The sequence below is a fragment of the Pongo pygmaeus genome, chromosome 19, assembly GCF_028885625.2.
Source record: "Pongo pygmaeus isolate AG05252 chromosome 19, NHGRI_mPonPyg2-v2.0_pri, whole genome shotgun sequence".
NCBI lineage: Eukaryota > Metazoa > Chordata > Mammalia > Primates > Hominidae > Pongo > Pongo pygmaeus.
This window is the reverse complement of record NC_072392.2, coordinates 84,060,632-84,082,439: the sequence shown is the minus strand read 5'-3', so window position 1 is coordinate 84,082,439 and position 21,808 is coordinate 84,060,632. Positions and strand designations below refer to the sequence as shown.

Genomic DNA, 21,808 nt, shown 5'->3' with positions numbered 1-21,808 from the left:
TGATGTTAATTATTTTTAGAGGATGGAATCATGGTGAATTCTTTTTTCCTATACCCCCTATTATCCACATTGTGACAGTTTCACTTTTTTAATGTAAAAAATATATATAAATTTGTCTGGGAGCATGTAAACTTCAAAGGCTTTTCTCAGAATGATAGATTTTAAAATCTATCAATTTTTTGTCTTTGTATTGATCAAAAATAATACTAACACAATAGGGGATACCGATAAATTCTTTAAAGAATTGATACTATTAATGGAAGCCATACACCATTGCATCAATTTTTCTTTCTTTTTTTCATGAAAAGAGATGATACAAATGTAGTATATAACAGGAATGTAAAAACACACACAAGGGTACCTCAGGTGGGTGCAGATTTCACCTGTTTTTATTCTTTCTATGTCTAGAGGTCTATACATTAGAATCTAATGCTGAGGATGAAGATCCCAGGTGGTAGTTCACTAAGGAAAGATGAAGGCAGGATTATGAGCTAGTACATTTTAGGAGAATATTTATTGATGTGACAATATACAAACTTTTTTAGTTAGCTTTTTTTTTCAGCAGAATATTCTATTAACTGTAATGGTATTTCCCCTGACTACTCCAAATTGTTAGGATTTTTTCCTGTGGAAGTTTATCCTGACAAATGATAGGCATACAGTAGTGAGCTCTACAAGCCAGCATGAGTACACTAAGAATGAAGCCGATTAAACTCAGCTCATCTCCTTCTTTGAACAGGGCAGCCAGGCTGGTAGATAAGGAAATAGGAGTAGATGTAATATATCTGGCTTTCGTGGAGCCATCTGACGGTGCCTACATGAAGGCAGTATGGGGAAATATGGTTTGAATATTGGTACCTTTATGTGGTTAAGTGATAGTTCAAAGGGCCATCTCTGAATGATTAGTGTCAACCTGAAGTGAGATTTCTGTGTCTCTCAGTCAGTTGAGGATGATAAGGGATTAAAAGAAAAAAAAGTTTAAAGTTTCCCAATGCTTAGAGTTCTGAGGAATAGTTAATATGTAGGATTAAAAAAAATGAGTTTTCTGCAGCTTTAAACTGGCTAGAATTAAGAAGATTACATTTATTGAGGTTGAATATAAAATGCCATGCTTTGGTTTAGAAAATCAGTTGCAAAAGTAGAAGGAAGACAGAAAGCCACAGAGATAAGGGGAATGTGGTGCCTGGGACACAGGGGACAAGAGGGCTGACAGATATGGTCCCAGGTATTGTTTACATTTCAGGTCACATAAGGAATAGGTCGATTTCGGTCACCACATTTTAAACAGGCCACTGACAAACTCGAACATGTTCAGAGAAGAGTTTTCAGAGTGTAGAAAGGTCTGGAACTAAGTCAGAGGGGAATATTTAAAGGGAGGATTGCATATCTCTCTGTTTGTAAATTTAAGGTCTGAATTTCAGGGAGCACTGGGCTTGGTCTGTGTGATAAAAATCCTAAAAGCCCACAGTTATTAGGATCTACCCTGGACCAGGCACTACTCTGCTTGCTTTACACATATTCAGCCACTCCCCATCTTCACGGTAATATATATATTATATATATATAATATATGTATAATACATATTATATATAATAATATATTTTATATATTTTTTATATATATATATGTATATGTTTTTTTTTTTTTTTAGACAGAGTCCCTCTCTGTCACCAGGCTGGAGTGCCAGTGGTACAATCTCGGCTCACTGCAACCTCTGCCACCCAGGTTCACGCGATTCTCCTGCCTCAGCCTCCCAAGTAGCTGGGATTACAGGTGGTGTGCCACCACTCCTGGCTAATTTTTGTATTTTTAGTAGAGACGGGGTTTCACCATGTTGGCTAGGTTGGTCTCGAACTCCTGATGTCAGGTGATCCACCTGCCTCTGCCTTCCAAAGTGCTGGGATTACAGGCGTGAGCCACCGCACCTGACTCACAGAAATCTTGTGAGGTAGCTACCACTGTTTATTGTTTTCATCTTCTAGTTGTAGAAACTGAAGTATATCCATTTAAGTAAAAGGCCCAGGGTCCCACAGAGTTCATAGGTGGTGGATTCGGAACCTGAACCTGAGCCCTGCTCTTGACCCCACGGAGTTCCAGGGGGCAGAAATTGAACCCATACATAGATGGTACATCAGGAATATTTTGAATTGTTTCAAGGTAGTTCTTTTCTAAAGAACTCCTCCTTCAAATGTGCAACAGTTTTTCTAGTGAGAAAGTAAGTTTCCAGTGTGAGTGGGTTGTGGTGTGTTTTTGGAGTATTCTGGAGGGATACTGTGCCTTCCGGAGACTGTCCTACTGCAGTGGTCTCTTCCAAAACCAAGATTCTGGGACTTTCTGTTCATCTGCCTGATTAGATTCCCAGCCCCTCTTGACAGACTGACTTCTCTGATTCCACCGCTGACTCATTCACTTAGGTACCTGTCTGGCTGGATTTCCCCGTATCAGGACTCTTGCCTACTTTCTCAGTTGCCATTCAAATGGAAGTGTGAACATTTTTCTATTATTTTGTTTTACTTTTCTCTAAAAGGTAAAATTGTCAGTGTTATGATGATAGCATTTCACATCAGGAGGGGATTTAAATGCCGAGCATCTGGGCCCTTGCTTCTCCAATTCAGGTAAGGTGATCCTGGGGGGAGTGTGAGCAAGTGCCAGGGGTTGCTGAGGCTGCATACATGCTTCCTAGAGTGTTGCATCCACTCAGTTCGATTGTGGGAAAGCAACGTAGTTTTACTACTGAGGTAACATTCCTATTAAAACAAACATAGACTTTCCTGTTTTGTAAAATGCAAAGTTCTCATGAATTTTTAAGACAAAATAGGACATTTCAAAGAAACTTCCAGCTTGCAGAGGCTGCTTCAGGCTATGCCCTCAGATCCCCCAGGGGGGTCCTATTCATTTTCACTGCTGCTAAGAGTACTTTGGTGGAAAAGTTTTAAAAGCACTTATCCGGTCTAATCCTCACATTTTATAATGAGGGAACTGACTGACATTCAGAGGGAATGAATGGACTTGTGCCTTCTGGGCCTCAGTTTCCTTCTCCAGTTTTAATTTTTGAGGCCCTCTCTTACAGAAAGCATCGTGCCAGGAACTGTAATGAAGTGAAAACAGCAAAATAGTATTTTAAAGTATCTTAGCCAAAATCCAGGCATAAAGTGTGCAGATGTGGAAAGAAAAACATCAAACACATGGGCTAAATGCTCACACAAATATCCTGTAAAGCCCAAGCTTTCATCAAGATTTCCTGTTTCTTTCCTGTATAACCCATTGGAACAAAAAGACAATTCTAATTGTCTTTTCACAAACCTCATTCAAGTTGGAAACAAACAACCAACCAGGCATGCTAGGACTTCCTGGACTATAGAGATTTCTTTGGCAACTCCATGATATCATTCTTTAATCTTGTGTTTTATATCTTTGCTTTCCACTACAAAGCCTTGAAGGAGAAATGTAATTCAGCAGATAAACAAGTGGCCAGCTTCTCCAGAAAGAATAAGTGCTTATTGTCAATGATTACAAAAAAAAAAAACACAAAACACTGAAGGGCCAACTTCTTACAAGCCGCCATTATTTAAAACTTAAAATATTTTGTTAGCAAAGACAGTAGCAAAGACAAATTATGCAAGATATGCAAGTAGGAAATTTTAAGTGAAGGTCAGTTGGGATATTTAAAAAGCAGATAGCACGCGATTCCCAGTCCTTGTCCTTTGTAAATATTCTAGTCATTAATTAGCTAGGTGGTATAACCTTCAAGCTTAGGCTTCTTTTATTTTAATTTTAATTTTTTTTTTTTTTTTTGAGACAGAGTTTTGCTCTGTCACTCAGGCTGGAGTGCAGTGGCTAAATCTCGGCTCACTGCAACCTCCACCTCCCAGGTTCAAGCAATTCTCCTGCCTCAGCCTCCCAAGTAGCTGGGACTACAGGCACACGCCACCACGCCCGGCTAATTTTTTCTTGTATTTTAGTAGAGACGGGGTTTCATCGTGTTGCCCAGACTGGTCTTGAACTCCTGAGCTCAGGCAATCCACCCGCCTTGACCTCTCAAAGTGCTAGGATTACAAGCGTGAGCCACCGCGCCCGGCCAGGCTTCTTTTAAATGAGACTATTTAGTCTACACTGGAAAAGGAGATGGTGGAAAGGAAGAGAGGGACGAAAGGGGAAGATCCTCACTAGTGTATGTTCCCAGGAAGGTGGAGATACTGGGCAGCTCCCCACATCACGCGGGGAGCTGCTGGCCTTGGATGATGGCCAGGTCTCTCTCCTGTGCCTTGTGAGAAAAGAAGGAAAGGCCAGGTGTGTAGAAGTTTGTGGATCTGCAAAAGGCAGATGAAGACATTCTTATTACTGAGGTTTTTCTTTGTCAGATAGGCGGCAAGATCATTTGCTGAGACTGGAGGAATTATATGGACAGGAGAGCAAATAAAAGTGGGAATTGTTTAAAGTTATTTGGGTGATAGCAAGACTGATCCAAGTAGAAAGACTTCGTAAACTTTCTCTTCGGTATTGAGGTAAAGGAGGTAAATGACCATGGATTTGTGGGGCTCCCTAAAATCCCTTCAAAATGGATTTCCGCATGACTTATTGGTTTCTAGATATGTATGATTTATTGTACATCCAGTATGCTGCTCTTACTCTCTTTTATTCTTGCTTACCTTATCATACTCTTTTTGAAAGTCTTTTTTTGCTTGACCTTCCTCTTCCAATTCTTAATAAATTTTTGAACCCCAACTACATATCAGCCCCTGTAGTCCTCAGTGGTGATCGAGACAAATGCAATCCTTGATCTAATGATGCTTCCTTTCAACTTACTTCTTTGAATAAGCACCAAATTCAGGGAATGCAGCTACACCACAAGTCACAGATTGGTTCTGCAGGCAATGGCAAAGTACCAGATTCCCAGCCATTAGGCTGCCAGACTCAGAGACCCAGGCCGTGATGCTACAGAGCCTGGGCCCCTGTGTCCAGGTTCAGTGGTCGGAGCCTAGAGTCATAGAAGGGGTGCTGATATTTAGTGAAAGGCAATTGAAGAGCCTTCTCTTCCTCTTTTTTTTTTCTTTTGGCCTGAAGCTGTTCTCATCTAGGTTAAAACAAGTGGCACCTTTAGCTAGAGTGAATATTAAAAGAGCAAAGATGGGCTGGGTGCAGTGGCTTATGCCTGTATTTCCGGTAACTCAGGAGGCCCAGGAGGGAGGATTGCTTGGAGCCAGGAGTGAGAGACCAGCCTGGGCAACGTAGTGAGGCCCCCATCTCTATTAAAAAAAAATTAGACTGGCATGGTGGCTTGCACCTGTGTTCCAAGCTATTTTAGAGGCTAAGGTGCGAGGGTTGTTTGAGCCTGGGAGTTCAAGGTTGCAGTGAGCTTTGATAGCACCACTGCACTCCATCTAGCCTGGGTGACAGAACAAGACCCCACCCATTTCAAAAAAAAAAAAGAAGTTTTCCTGGATAGTGATATCGACTAACTCATTATTCCTTCTTTAAGTACCTTTAAAATATAAAGTAGAACTAATGCCTTCTCAATCATTCGTTATTTCACACGTTTATTGAGTGACTATGTGCTAAACACTCTTCCAAGTGCTTAGGATATAACAGTGAACAAAATATAGTCTTTACCCTTGTGATGGAAGAGAAAAACACTACCACTACCCACCACCACTACCAACCACCACTACTACCATACATACATACACACACACACAAACACACACACCACCCACACACCCCACACACACACACCACACATACAAACACACAGACACCACCCACCCACATACACCACCCCCCCCCACACACAAACACCACACACACCACCCACACACCACACACACACACACCACCCACCCACCCACACACCACCCACCCACACAAACACACACACACCACCCACCCACACACAAACACACACACCACACACACACACAAACACACACAAACCATCCACACAGACACACACACACACACTTTTTCAAAACATAATTTAAGGTAGGGTGAGGTAATGATAACTGTTGTGAAGAAAAATAGAGCAAGCTAAAGTGTTTGTGAGTGAAAGGGCTACTTTATAATGGTTATTTTATACGAGGTGTTATTGTAGATAAGATTGTTAGTGAAGGACTCTACTGAAATGATATTCAAATTAAGACCTGGATGAAGTGAAGGAGGAAACCATACAAAAACCTGAGGTAAGGAAAGAACATTCCAGGCCGAGGGAAGAGCAGTTGCAACAGCCATGAGATGGGTTAGTTTGTAGCTGGAATGGAGTGAACTTGGAAGACAGTGGTGGGAGCCAAAGTACAATACAGGGTAGATTTTATCACATCCTGTGGACTGTGGTGAGAGATTGGATTTTATTCTGAGTGTGTTGAGAAGCCATTGGAGCATTTGAGCAAGATCTGGTTTGCGTTTTTTTTTTTTTTTTTTGAGATGGAGTCTCACTCTGTCACCCAGGCTGGAGTACAGTGGCGTGATCTGAGCTCACTGCAACCTCCGCCTCCTGGGTTCAAGCGATTCTCCTGCCTCAGCCTCCCAAGTAGCTGAGACTACAGGCGCTTGCCATCACACCCGGCTAATTTTTTATTGTATTTTTTGTAGAGACAGGGTTTCACTATGTTGGCCAGGCTGGTCTCGAACTCCTGACCTCGTGATCCACCCGCCTCGGCCTCCCAAAGTGCTGGGATTACCGGCGTGAGCCACTGCACCTGGCCTGGTTTGCACTTTTGAAAGTTCTCTCCAGCTGCTGTGTGCAGCTTTGATTACGATGGAGGCAGGAGAAGACACAAGGGACCTAGTTAGGAGATGATTGCAGTGGGCTGGTTAGAGGTTACCCGGGCTGGGACTAGGGTGGGAGTGGTGGGGGAGACCGCGAGTAGTCAGATTTGGGATCTATTTTGCAGGCAGGACTTGTCAATGGTTGTGAAATAGAATGTAAGGTAAAGAGGGAGCTAAAATATGACTTAGAAGTTTTCCAACTGAGCAACCAGGTGGATGGTGGTGACAGACACTGAGACATGAGTAGAGAGAAAAGAAAAGAACTTCCAGGATGAGTCTAGGGGCTGCCAACACTTACATATGAGGAAGGGGTAGAGGAAGCAGCAAAAGAGACTGAGAAGGAACAACCAGTGAGGTAAAAGGAAGGTCTAAGAAGGTGGGATTTCCTATAAGCCGTGTGCAGTGTTTCAGGAAGGAGGAAGTGAGTAACCACTTGTTTCAGGTGTTGCCAAGAAGGGAAGTTAGATGGGGACTGAGAACTGACTGCTGGATGACGAGGTCTTTAGCCACCTCAACAAGACTGGTTTCAGCAGAACGTGGGAATCAATGCCTGAATTATGTGGGTGGACAGAGAATGGGTTGTGAGCAGCCGTTTTGAGGAATTTTGAAAGAAAAGGGAGCAGAGAAATGGGTGGTATCTAGAGGGACATGTGGGGTCAAGGGAAAGTTTTTTAAAAACAAGATACGCTAAACACATATTTGCTTATTGATGAGACTGATCCACTAGGGAAGAAAATATTGATGATGCAGAGAGTGATGGGATAATTTCAAGAGCAGCATGCTTAATTTGGTGAGAAAGGATGGAATCCAGTGTACAGATGAAGGGTCTCGCCTTAGGTAGCTGCAAGGCCAGCCATGCGTTCAAGCCATAGGTAAGGCAGAGTCTTTGCAGATGGACCAGCCAATTTGGTGATGGGGAAGATGAAGCAGCTGTCTTCTACCTACTTGTAATTCTGTTTTTCGAATGCCACCTTGTTTCATTCAAAATGATGAATAATTTACAAAGCATTGTGGTAGGCAAGATAAGGAAAGTAAAAAGAAAGTAAAGACATAGTTCTATATATTGGAAGAGTTTATAACCAGGTTGACCTGTTTGTCCTTCTAAATTATGAACTCTAGCTGGCAAACTTACACGATTTTTATATTTCATGTTCATTCAAAAGCAGTAACATACTAGGTTAAGACACGGACATTTCATTGAGAACTGAACGTGTTGTAGAGAACACATAAAGTAAAATGAATTAAAATATACAGTTAAGACATGTTTTTTTCTAAAAATTTTGAACTCCATCTATATGGAGTTCATTAATTTAGTTAATTAATTAATGTTAATTAAATTTAGTTAATTTTCTCAATTTGTGTGGCTTGAGTTGTCCATTATTAAATCATAAAAAAAAAATCTTTTTGAAGCATTTGACTATCTGGGTTCCTCCTGAGTTTCAACTGAGATCTGGCAGATAAAAACACAGAAAGTAATAGCTCATTTTTCAAAGAGTTTTAAAAACTCAGGGTAATTGTCACTCATCATCTGCAGATGCTGGAGAAGTGTTTTGAAGCGTTAAATGGGAAGATAACCGCAGGAGATAGCACCTGCTTCCAGCCTTGCTTCATCTATCAGCTTGCTAATCACAGCTGTACTTCCAGCCTTCTGCTCTCCCTGTATCATGAGCTTCGGGAGCTTCAGCAGGCAGTAGTCCTGGCTGTTGATGGTCGGCTAGAGAGGAAAAGGAATGAAGAAGCAGTGTATGCTGGCAGGCCCTGGTACCATCTCTAACAGCGGTTATCACAGCAACATTAAACTTTTAAATAAGGAGAACGTCCATGCGTAAACTCAACTGTTGATTGACAGATTTCATGGATGGCCCTTTTTGTTGTAGCAAATATCTAATCTGGGAGCCACATGGCCATCCCCAAATGACACATTCTATTTCTGTTCTTGACACACTGCCTGCTTTTTATAATTTTTTTGTGCCTATTTCTATTAAAGTGTTCAGAAAGTAAGACCAGATTGTAGTATTTTCTGTCTAAAATGTATTTTTACTCTGACTCCAAAGACTCAGAGAAGATTATGTATGTCCTTATTTTATCTTTAAGGGAGCTTTTCTCATATAGTGAAGTATCCAATAGCACATTTTATATCATATAACTGTGACTAAAAAGAAAGATTCCAACATATTTTACTGAGGATATAAAATCAGTCTGTGAAACTACTACCTTTACAGTAGACTGCCCCATTAGCACAAAATTTCTGCAGCTGTAAAAAATTTAGTAACTTATTTTGACATTTCAAGTGCACAATTTTGCAGATGCAAATTGTTCAGAGACATAACCTGATGATGTTAAATATATATCTCATTACATGAAAAATACCAGGACCTGATGTACCTGTTGCCTGTTTCTTAGTATGCATCTTAACATCATGAGTCTAATGACCTATATATTAGGTTGGTGCAAAAATAGTTGCGGGTTTTGCCATTGAAAGTAATGGCAAACACAACAATTACTCCCACAATTACTTTTGCACCAACCTAATAAAACTAGTGCTAAATTTTACAACCAAGAAGCAAAGGTTTTCCACAGAGAGCCCTTGAGTAGAACATGAGAGGAAAGTGTTACCTGGCAAGCCCTGTAGAAAAATCTGTCTATTAATGGCCAATGCTTTAAAGCAATGTGTCCCTTGAACTATTAATCTGATGATCAATATAATTTTGGATACAGTTTGCAATGTTTGAACTGTCCTTCATCTTTATTTTTAAAAAATGTGGCATGTTGATAATTGTTTGTGATTTTTACTAGGCAGTAGTTTTTCTGCTGCTTACTTCCCTGCTACTTCAGCCATGACAGAACTGCCTTGGCTTACTATGGAGGAAGGGTCGAAGTATCAGAAAAGTGAGAATATGAGAGTGGTTTTCTTGCTTTAGGCCAGAGAAGCCAGTGCATGGGAGGGCCTAGAGAATATGGCCTTTACTAGGGTGCTAAGGTGCACTGGTGGGAGGGGCACTGATAGCACTGAGCCAGCTCCATGGTGGTTTCCTCTGTATTCCGGGGCCGACAGTAGGAGATGCTGCTATGGAACTGAGCTGCCTACTTTCAAAAGGAAAGTTGGGTTCCAAAATGGCAGGCACTACATGGGGCACTTGGATATCAGATGGAAGGTAGACGCGATTACTGTACTGGATAGTAAGGCTAGACAGGCCCTTCAGGTGTCTTGCCCTGCAGGGATCTGTGGTGATAATGAGCTGTGTTCTGAGAGATAAGATAGAGAGCCAGTGAGAATACTACTTGGCTTGTACAACATCAAGAAAAACGTCCAGAACTTGTGAGTGAAACTGAAACAGTTTTCCACTTAGGGTGGAAAATCATAGTCCTCTACCAAGTTTCCTGATCTGAGTCGGTTCGCAGACCCAGAACCCATTTGTTATAAGAGAGACCACATCCCTTGTTTAAGAGTCTTGTACTGCCACCAGAAGTAAATATTCCCCCCGAAGGGAGCTACTGGCATTTGACATGGTCCTGCACACAAAGAAGAAAACAAAAATTTTACCCAAATCTTACCTTCCGGAAAACGACTGCTGTTAATCTTACATGAGCATTATTCCAGAAATTTCTATGAGAGATTGATAAATAGAAGGATAAGTAGATATATAGACAAAAACAATTTTCTAGAAACAGGACCATGCTACATTTGCCACTTTTAATTAAAATATTAAATTATATGTGAAATTATTTGAAGAAACAAGGGAAATGGAAAGATTTCTCTCATTTTTTCTTTTTTATTTATTTTTTATAGAGATAGGGTCTTGATACATTACCTAGGCTGGTCTTGAACTCCTGGGCTCAAGTGATCATCTCACCTCGGCCTCCCAAAGTGCTGAGATAAAAGGGATGAGCCACTGTGCCCAGTGGAAATGGAAAGATTTCTAAAATTTAGAAAAACATTTTTTTAACCACATAAGAGATTATTTTTAGAATGTTAGAAATTAAAAGTACATTGAAGTTAGAGTAATTTTTAAATTTTGTGGTTCAATTTTGAGGGCATTAGTTAACTCCTTATTAGAGAAAAATTAAACTGCCTATATTTACTTCCACCTACTTATACCCGTCCATTTTGTCAACCATAGTATTATTTATACATTGTTGAAGTTTATAACATTTATATTTTGTTCCATAACCATAATTCTCACAGTTATATAAACTTAGCTTTTTATTTAAATCAATTATGTGCTCACCACCAGGATTTTTGCACAACTTCATACCTGAGTTCTTATTTTGATCTATTATTGACTGCTGAGATTTCATCAAGTAGCTTTTCCAAGAAGGGGTTATAGTTGTATTCACTGCATTTTTGCATGCTTGAGCATCACTATGTGTTCTCTTATTTGTGAAGGATACCTTAGCTGGGCATAAAATTTTTTTATCATTCTTTTTTCCCCTGACACTTTGTACACATCATCCATTGCCTTTTGGTGAAAACATTGGTCTTAAAACAGCTTCTCTGGTCATCTCTTGCTTGAAATTTATCCCCAAGTGTTTTTTTGTTTCAAGAGTGGTTTGGGGACTATAGTCCTTAAGTTTCTTTCATGTTTCTTTTCCTCAATTGGAATCTATCTTTCTTGGTCTACAGTGTGTCTTTTTGATATACACATTTATCTCTTCATTCATTTTAGGGAAATTTTCAGATACCATGGTCTGTGTTTACATAGATTTTCTTTTCACGTTTCCTACTTTAGCTTCTCTTTATCTTTTTCCTGGACCTTTATTATGATTACCTCAAGCCCTTTATCTATGTCAATGATTTGATTTTTCACCATGTTTATTCAGCTCATTGTTTCTGATTTAGAATCAATTTGTGATGGAGTTATTTGGGTCCTTAGTTAATTCTGTTGTTTTATCTTGTTATCCTTGCATTATTCTTTCATTACACTCATGTTCTTATTAAGTTCTCTTACAATTGCTTCTGGTTTTTAATGATGGGCCTCTTCCTTACTTTCGTCTTTTCCTCTTCTTTGTCACTAAGTTCACCTTTTTCCTAATGTAATTAATGTTTCTCTAGCTTTCAGATACTTTTCTCCCTCATCTTGCTTAGGCTTAACGTGGGCACCTGTGTCCAAATCTGTTAAATGGACTGATATAATATTCATGAATTCTCTTTGACTACTTTTCAGCCTGTCTGTCCTCCTCTGAATTTCAGTATGAAGGCACAGGTATTTCATTGCATTTACTTTTGTGTGAGATCATGATAGGGATGGAGAAAAAGAGCTTAGCTGCAGTTCTGAACAACTTCTGTTAGAGAAACTGATACTGGCTCTGTCTTTTAACAATTTATTAATGTCTTACACTGGGGTTTTTCCTGTGTATTAGAGAGTGTTTTTTATGTGAACTCTAAATCTTATATTCTATCAGAGAGAATCAGCCCAAGTTTCCTACTTTCCTAACTTTATTCATCTCTCTCCAGTAGCCATTTTTACTCCATTGAAATTGTCCTCCTTATCTCCTGCCCGGGCAGAAGGGGGAAAAGTGAATGATACATCTTCAGTTCATTTTTCTCTAAAATTGGGATACTGGAAAATAATCCTCAGCATAATTCCAACTTACCAGTTCTACTTCTAGGGTATAGGGAAAAAAGAATATGTCTCACCAAACCATGTCAGAATCTTCTCTTTCTTTCCTTGGCTACCTCCTTTTGAAATTTGTGGCCAAGTTATTCTTCTTCTTTCCTTGTTTGTTCACTGCCAGTGAATGTTCTCATGTTCTGTATTTAACGTTTGTTTTTGTTCTTTTCACAATTTTTAGTTTTCCCTATTATCTTTACCCAGAAATTCCAGTGCCAAGTATGTTCAGTATGAGGCATCGGTTTCTCTTGGAATACGGTTATTCTCCTGTTGGTAAAATCATTCCAGTAGCAGCTGAATGACCAACTATCAGGGTTTTATAGGGAAGGTTTTTAGATTAAGATTAACATTGTATTAGCTAGCCTCTAAGTCCTTCCAAATTCTTAAACTTTCATATTTCTATTCACTTAAGGGAGAGCAATTATCATTGAGTTGTAGGACAAATATAACCCCAGGGCATCTAACTGTGACTCCCTCTCTTCCTCCTTTTCTAGCCAGAGATTATGGAGAATGACTCTCCCTACTTTCTCTAGCTTTAACCCATTTTTACACCAGGGCTGCATAGAATATAAAGTTTGTAATTTGATTACCTTCAAGATTATTTTGGTTAGTATTTTATACCATCATTTCCCCTTTTCAATGTGTTGTGGTACATCCTTCTATAATTTATGTTTCTAACACTGGTGTTCCTGACATTAAGTTATGTTATTGGGATATATTAGTCTTCCACATGTTGTATATTGAGAAGAAATGACTTTTTCCATCTCCTTTTCTATTTCTTTAAATGATTATTAAAAGTGGCTCAGGCCATATTTGCTAGCACTAATTTCACTGTAAAACAGTTACCAGGACTTAAAATATATATCCCAAGATCCCTAGAGACTTGTATGTCCAGTGGCTCCATCTTGGTCTTTCTTGGGACCGAGAATGTGCTCTTGCCCTTAGGCACTTACATGAAAGTTCAGTTGGAATGAAGACATCATCATCAAGCTGTAGAAGGATTTCTTCTGTTCTGAAATGGAGGCTGATGCTTTTAGGAACTTCAGAACTTCAAAACTTTACTCTTGAATTTCAAGTTCTGCATGTGTCGTGGAGTAGCACAGTGGGTGGAGCAGGACCCTTTTTCTCTTTTTTTTTGAGAAAGAGTTTTACTCTTGTTGCCCAGGCTGGAGTGCAATGGCGCGATCTTGGCTCACCGCAACCTCTACCTCCTGGGTTCAAGCAATTCTTCTGCTTCAGCCTCCCGAGTAGCTGGGATTGCAGGCATGCACCACCACACCCGGCTAATTTTGTATTTGTAGTAGAGACGGGTTTCTCCATGTTGGTCAGGCTGGTCTCGAACTCCTGACCTCAGATGATCCACCCGGCTTGGCCTCCCAAAGTGTTGGGATTACAGGTGTGAGCCACTGCCCCTGGCCCCTTTTTCATCTCCTGTTTTGACCTCAAAAATGACAATTTCCTAAGAGTCAACCCAGTATTTTCTAGACAATGAACCCCAACCACCAAGCCATCAACCCTAGCATCTCAAAGGACTATCATATGCCACCAGGTGCTTGCACATGAGGGCTGACACTACCATTGTCCCTGGAAGACATGCCAGTCTTCTTTAATATGTTTAGGGTGGGCACATACCCAGTATTGTTATCTGTCTCATAGCTCAGTGCTTTTGGATTATGGAACTTGAAGGCTTCCCTCTTTCATTACAGGGAACTCCTTAGCCAGCCTTAATTAAGCAGGGTCCTTGATCATGGTGCATCCAGTTCTCCCTTGTAGCATGTATTATGGGTCCAGATGCCCCACACCCCTTAACTTAGAAGGCTTATTAACCATTTGATATTCATTTTGTTGGTTCTGTCTGCTTTTATGTCCTCTACAATGTCCATAATTTACTACCTCCTGGTCATCATTAACTCCGTTAGACATTATTGTTGGTCAACCAAAGTATCTACTAGTCCAACATGAAGAAGATGTGCTACTTTGTGTTTACCTTTGAGATGTGTCCACAAGTAAAGGACAAATAGAAAGTCCAAATGACTCTTTTAACATTTATTTACATGGATGGGGCTAGGCACCAGTAAAACTTTTTATTTACAGATCTCCCTTGATGACATCCTTTGTGGTTACGAATACCATCGTCAAGATATTCCCCCAACATTAGGGTTTCTCCTCTGGACTCTACCATTTATCTGGACAAGACACCCTTGCCAGAAGATGCTGACAGTGTGGAAGCCTAGGAAAAGACCAGAAAGGGCTCATGACATCCAGAAGTTAACCATGTAGTGTTGGACTTAGCAGACAAGCCTGAGCTATTGCATTTTAAATTGAAAATTATCCTCCTTATTCTCCATTCAAGCAGGAGAGGTAAAAGTGAATGATATTTAAAAGGCTTTGGCAACCTTGAGATTTGTTCATTAAGTAGAATCACGAGCAATAGGCCCTGGCAAAATATCAAACTAACAATCATTTATGGCTATTTATGTTTATGCTTGAAATGTGATAATCACTATTTCCTTTTTTTCCTGATTTTTAAAAATGAATAAAGTGAAATTTGAACATGGGCATGATCATTGATGAGTCTATAAGAAACTTCAAATGTCTCTGTTTAGAAAGTTACTGTGAAAGTGCATTACTACTAGAGCACAGAACAAGGAGGTATCATTACTAACGATCTCACAGCTATTTCTAGTCATGTGTTTTCTGTTGGGAGAAAATTCTGCAATTCTTTTGCCCCAATTATAGCTCATTTGGTTACTTTTCTCATTCTAGAATATTGTAAAATATTTTGCTTTTAATCAATTTTAAGTCACATTCCTTCCGTCTCCCAATATTTCTGAGGCTTTCAAGAAGATCTCGATAGAACTTTCTACCTCCCATTTCCCTTCAGTGTGTTACATACTTAAATGATTTTGATTAAAGTTTATAATTTTATTATAATGATCCTTGGTAGTATAACGCTGAGTAGAAATAACATGTCCAAGAACTAAAAATATTCCATCTCAGTAATTCATTCACTCAGCTTCTTGAGCAAAATGTCGTAACAGCAATACAATATGAAATCTCTCATTTGTTGGGATTAACATAGTTCTGTGAGACACAGAACAAAGCATACACATTTATTTTAAATAAAGAAAACTTTCTTACTCAGTGTAGTATCTATTATGAGAAAATGTTTGTACTATTTTTTCTGAATATTGCCAATAGTAGAATAATATGGGGAAAACCCCTAAATTTTAAATAAATATAAATTCACTATAACACGTCACTCTTCTGAGATGCAAAATACATTTTGCCCTATTATTTATACATTATTTTATTGTTATAAGCGTATATGTTCAAGAGTTTGCATACTTTTCTTCTTCTAAATAACAATCATTTATGGTTAGAAATACATTGTTGATTTTCTAACTCTTTTTTATTATTATTATTATTATACTTTAAGTTCTGGGATACATGTGCAGAACATGCAGGTTTGTTACATAGGTATACACGTGCCATGGTGGTTTGCTGCATCTGTCAACCCGTCACCTACATTAGGTATTTCTCCTAATGCTATCCCTCCCCTAGTACACTACCCCCTGACAGGCCCCTGTGTGTGATGTTCCCCTCCCTGTGTCCAAGTGTTCTCATTGTTCAGCTCCCACTTATGAGTGAGAACATGGGGTGTTTGGTTTTCTGTTCCTATGTTAACTTGCTGAGAATGATGGTTTCCAACTTGATCCATGTCTGTGCAAAGGACATGAACTCATCATTTTTTATGACTGCATAGTATGGTGTAAATGTGCCACATTTTCTTTATCTAGTCTATCATTTGTGGGCATTTGAGTTAGTTCCAAGTCTTTGCTATTGTGAATGGTGCTGCAATAAACATAAGTGTTCATGTGTCTTTTTTTTTTTTGAGACGGAGTCTGGCTCTGTTGCCCAGGCTGGAGTGCAGTGGCGCTATCTTGGCTCACTGCAAGCTCCGCCTCCCGGGTTCACGCCATTCTCCTGCGTCAGCCTCCCAAGTAGCTAGGACTACAGGCATCCACCACTACACCCGGCTAATTTTGTTTTTGTTTATGTATTTTTAGTAGAGACGGAGTTTCACCATGTTAGCCAAGATGGTCTCGATCTCCTGACCTTGTGATCCACCCGCCTCAGCCTCCCAAAGTGCTGGGATTACAGGCATGAGCCACCGTACCCAGCCATGCTTGTGTCTTTATAGTAGAATGATTTAAAATCCTTTGGGTATATACCCAGTAATGGGATTGTGGGTCAAATGGTATTTCTGGTTTTAGATTCTTGAGCAATTGCCACACTGTCTTCCACAATGGTTGAACTAATTTACACTCCCACCAACAGTGTAAAAGTGTTCCTATTTCTCCACATCCTCTCTAGCATCTGTTTCCTGACTTTTTATGATCACCATTCTAACTGGCATAAGATGTTATCTCATTGTGGTTTTGATTTGCATTTCTCTAATGACCAGTGATGATGAGCTTTTTTCCATATGTTTGTTGTCTGCATAAATGGCTTTTTTTTGAGAAGTGTCTGTTCATATCCTTCATCCACTATTCGATGGGGTTGTTTTTTTCTTGTAAATTTGTCTAAGTTCTTTGTAGATTCTGGATATTAACCCTTTCTCAGATGGATAGATTGCAAAAATTTTCTCCCATTCTGTATGTTGCCTGTTCACTCTGATGATAGTTTCTTTTGCTGTGCAGAAGCTCTTTAGTTTAATTAGATCCCATTTGTCAATTTTGGCTTTTGTTGCCATTGCTTTTGGTGTTTTAGTCATGAAGTCTTTGCCCATGCCTCCATCCTGAGTGGTATTGCCTAGGTTTTCTTCTAGGATTTTTATGGGTTTAGGTCTTACGTTTAAGTCTGTAATCCATCTTGAGTTAGTTTTTGTATAAGGTGTAAGGAAGGGATCCAGTTTCATTTTTCTGCATATAGCTAGCCAGTTTCCCCAACACCATTTATTTAATAAAGAATCCTTTCCCCATTGCTCGTTTTTGTCAGGTTTGTCAAAGATCAGATGATTGTAGATGTGTGGCATTATTTCTGAGGCCTCTGTTCTGTTCCATTGGTCTATATATCTCTGTTTTGGTACCAGTTCCTTGCTGTTCTGGTTACTGTAGCCTCATAGTATAGTTTGAAGTCAGGTAGCATGATGCCTCCAGCTTTGTTCTTTTTGCTTAGGATTATCTTGGCTATACGGACTCTTTTTTGGTTCCATATAAAATTTAAAGTAGTTTTTTCTAATTCTGTGAAGAAAGTCAATGGTAGCTTGATGGGGATAGCATTGAATCTATAAATTACTTTGGGCAGCATGGCCATTTTCACGATATTAATTCTTCTATCCATGAGCATGGAATGTTTTTCCATTTGTTTGTGTCCTGTCTGATTTCCTTGAGCCGTGGTTTGTAGTTCTCCTTGAAGAGGTCTTTCACATCCCTTGTAAGTTGGATTCCTAGGTATTTTATTCTCTTTGTAGCAATTGTGAATGGGAGCTCACTCATGATTTGGCTCTCTGTTTGTCTATTATTGGTGTACAGGAATGCTTGTGATTTTTGCATGTTGATTTTGTATCCTGAGACTTTGCTGAAGTTGCTTATCAGCTTAAGGAGATTTTAGGCTGAGACGATGGGGTTTTCCAAATATACAATCATGTCATCTGCAAACAGAGACAATTTGACTTTCTCTCTTTCTATTTGAATACCCTTTATTTCTTTCTCTTGCGTGATTGCCCTGACCAGAACTTCCAATACTATGTTGAATAGGAGTGGTGAGAGTCTTGTGCCGGTTTTCAAAGGGAATGCTTCCAGCTTTTGCCCATTCAGTATGATATTGGCTGTGGGTTTGTCATAAATAGCTCTTAATATTTTGAGATACATTCCATCAATACCTAATTTATTGAGAGTTTTTAGCATGAAGGGATGTTTAATTTTATCAAAGGCCTTTTCTGCATCTGTTGAGATAATCATGTGATTTTGTGATTGGTTCTGTTTATGGGATGGATTACGTTTATTGATTTGCATATGTTGAACCAGCCTTGCTTCCCAGGGATGAAGCCGACTTGATCATGGTGGATAAGCTTTTTGATGTGCTGCTGGATTCGGTTTGCCAGTATTTTATTGAGGATTTTTGCGTCGATGTTTTTCAGGGAAAATGGCCTGAAATTTTCTTTTCTTGTTGTGTCTCCGCCAGGTTTTGGTATCAGGATGATGCTGGCCTCATAAAATGAGTTAGGGAGGAGTCCCACTTTTTCCGTTGTTTGGAATAGTTTCAGAAGGAATGGTACCAGCTACTCTTTAATCACAATAAGAAAACATTTTGAAACCTATGTTTTAAAGCAAATTTCATTTGTGTTTTGATTCTTGATTTGTCATAAGAGATAAGAATTTCAAATTTAAAAAGAAAACTTCTGAAATTTAGTGCAGTGTGCATGCCTGGAGAAATGAATGCTATAGCTTTAAGATAAGGTAGTCTGGTGATTCATTGCACGAAACAAGATCGATTTGGAGCAGGCTCCTACTGTTAGCTTTTTTGAAGATGGATTCTCACGCCGAATATAACACAACATATTCTAGATAACAGCAGTTTTTCCCCCTGAAATCCACCAAAACTGAAGAAAAATCCAAGTGACTGTTCTTAGCAGCTGTGTGGCCTGGAGTTCACTGGGGAAGCTGGCTTCCTGCCGTCCCCTATTCATCACCTGCTTCAAAGACAGCCTGGCTGGCTATAGTTTGCAGGCCAGGTAGGGTGCCATTGTGCACAGTCTGGGAGGATTAGTATCAAAGCTGCGGCAACCAGGCCCTTGGTCTCGGGCTGCCATTCAGTCTAGCAGGGAGAGGCTAAGACTGGCCAAGGTCACAGTCTCCAGTGTGGAGTGGACTGGGAAAGGATCCTGAGAATAGAATGCTCTTTATGAAATCATGGCGCAAGCTTGCAGCACAGCAGGTGCCCTTCTGGAACACATAACATCTGTTTATGTTGGTATACCATAGCTGACAACGAGATAATAGAGCTTTGAAATTTATCATTTTATTTTTTAAAAGACAACTGTATATACAAGAATCCATGCGTATTTTAGCTCCGATCTTTTATTTGTAAATCATGAAGAAAGCTGACTGATTTAATTGCTGCTTTTTACATGTGTATATTTAAGCAAAAAGTAAAGCGTACTGACTATTAACCATTTATAACCATTGCTGGTCAGTAATACCGGAATTCTTAGGGAGGAAGTGACTAGCATTCGAGATAATTTTTTTCAATGTTCAGATATTTGTGTCAACAGATTGAAGAAGGATTTACTGAATATGCCCAACTATTTTGAATATTAGGAGGTTTGCATAACCACCACCCCAACAAATGAGAGTATTTCGAGGGTGAGGTAATAATGATGCAAAAATAAAAATTTTCAACTTGGACAAATTAGAGAAAAATTAAGCTGTACATGAGTTGTCATGACGACAAGGATGTTCTGTTGATGAACTGTCCTCCTCATTGTCCAATCAGATAGTAGAGCTGAAGCTGGAGCATGAACAGGAGAAGACGCACCTATTACAGCAGCATAACGCAGAGAAGGATAGCCTAGTCCGAGACCATGAACGGGAAATTGAAAACCTGGAAAAACAGCTTCGCGCTGCCAATATGGAGCACGAAAATCAAATTCAGGAGTTCAAGAAACGAGATGCACAGGTAATTATCAATAATATTTGATAAAACGGGTATCTGTTTTTAAAAGGTCATCAGCGTTTAATGTTTTCTTATTATTCTTGTTGATGCACGCTGTTTGATCATTTGCAAAACTGACATATAAATGTGATTTTTTTTTTGTTTTTCTCCCCCCGACCCCCCCATTTTGGGATGAATAAAGCCTTAACTACAGAAACCACAGGTAGCCAGATTAAAAATCCCATGGCGCGCTATAACTTGGCCCCCTTTTTTATAATCTTGTCTCAGTTCCTTTCATGATGGATTTTTTTAAGGTATCTGCCCCTTACCCCTCCCTTCAGCCTTAGCAAATCCCTATGAAATATATCAGCCTCACTCCTTGCTTTTTGTTTTAATCTCTGTAGGTAATCAAGCAGCTGTTTTAATATTTGCTTTTCCTTCCTAGTGTTGCTGTTTTCATTAGACTACATTTGATTAGATCACTCAGATGGTAATTGATAAAAACGACTCCAGAGAAGGGCTATTTCCCATCAGGTCTGTTGCTTTTTCCTGCACACACACATGCCTCCTAGCCCACATCTCTGTAGTCCCTGTTGGAAGCCATTTGGCAGAATAACCCCCAGCTGTGGTAGCATTTGACTCCTCAAACTTGTGGATGAAATGTGCACTGTCAGCATGGAAAATTATCTTTATAAATTTCAGATGAAAAAAGAAATCTTATTGGATGTGTATCTTTGTGATACAATACTTTCTTTAGAGTATATATAATCAAGGGCCTTTAGTGTATCCTCTTGAGATTGCTGTGAAATTGTATTAAAGAAAAATTTAAGAGCAATTGATATCAATAAAAAGATAATGTTCTTTTCTAATAAAAACATATTGTATAGTAGGTCTAAATACCCCTTTTCCCACTGAAATCTAACCATGCTAACCACACCACACAAGCTTCTTCCTCTAGTTATTCTTCCTCCCCAAATAATATAATTTTCAAACAAAGCAAACCTTCTGTTATATTATGTCTTTCAACAGTTTTATAATTATCTAAACGTAAACACATTACTAATTAAGTAAGATGTTAATTTTTTTGAGTGGACAGCGGGAGGTGGTAAGGCAAAGAATAGGAGTTATCGGTTATTTTTCATTTGACCTTGAGTTGTCTTCTATTTTCAGAGAATAACTGATGCAATATGAATATACACAGCACAGGTTTTGTTGTCAATGGTATACATTTACAGTACAATTATTTTCAACTTGTTTTACAGTGGTTTGCTACCTAAAAAGGTAGTCATTGTAGTGCCCATGGTACCAGAATACTCAGGTGGTTCCTGTTAAATCATTGTGTATTATATTTTTGCCACCAGTCTCATTAGAGCCTTTATGAAATATATGCTGGTGTTTTGACTCTTAGCCATTCAATTTATTAGGAATATTTTCTAGTTCATATTCTCTTTCAAATATGATGTTACACCTTACCATTGTTTCCCATGGTAAGAGATGTGGGTTCTGAGTCAGTGTAGGGTTTGTCTGCATAGTAGAATCGTATAATGGATAAGATAAAATACACTAATTTACATAACTTCCTATTATTTGGGGGCTGCTAAGGGAAGCCGATACAAGTGGAGGCCAAATTTAGAGGGAACCTTTGTGATTTTGCATGAGTTGTGTCTGCCATGTAGGGTGCGGTTCATCCAATCATAACAAAAGGGAAATTTTAGTTCTATTACGTATAATAAAGCCACAGGGATAGTACAATGAGGCTATTAATTGAATTTCT

At 39.2% G+C, this 21,808-nt stretch overlaps 1 protein-coding gene across 40 annotated transcripts in view; it reads left to right on the top strand.

Moving 5' to 3' along the window:
* Window positions 1–21,808, top strand: part of CEP112 (centrosomal protein 112) — a 598,860-nt gene that overhangs the window by 296,133 nt on the left and 280,919 nt on the right. For all 40 annotated transcript variants that reach the window (XM_054456162.2, XM_063656440.1, XM_063656450.1 and 37 more), the window contains one exon: window positions 19,876–20,058. In XM_054456162.2, coding sequence (XP_054312137.1) covers window positions 19,876–20,058 — 183 coding nt within the window. The remainder of the gene's footprint in view (window positions 1–19,875; window positions 20,059–21,808) is intronic.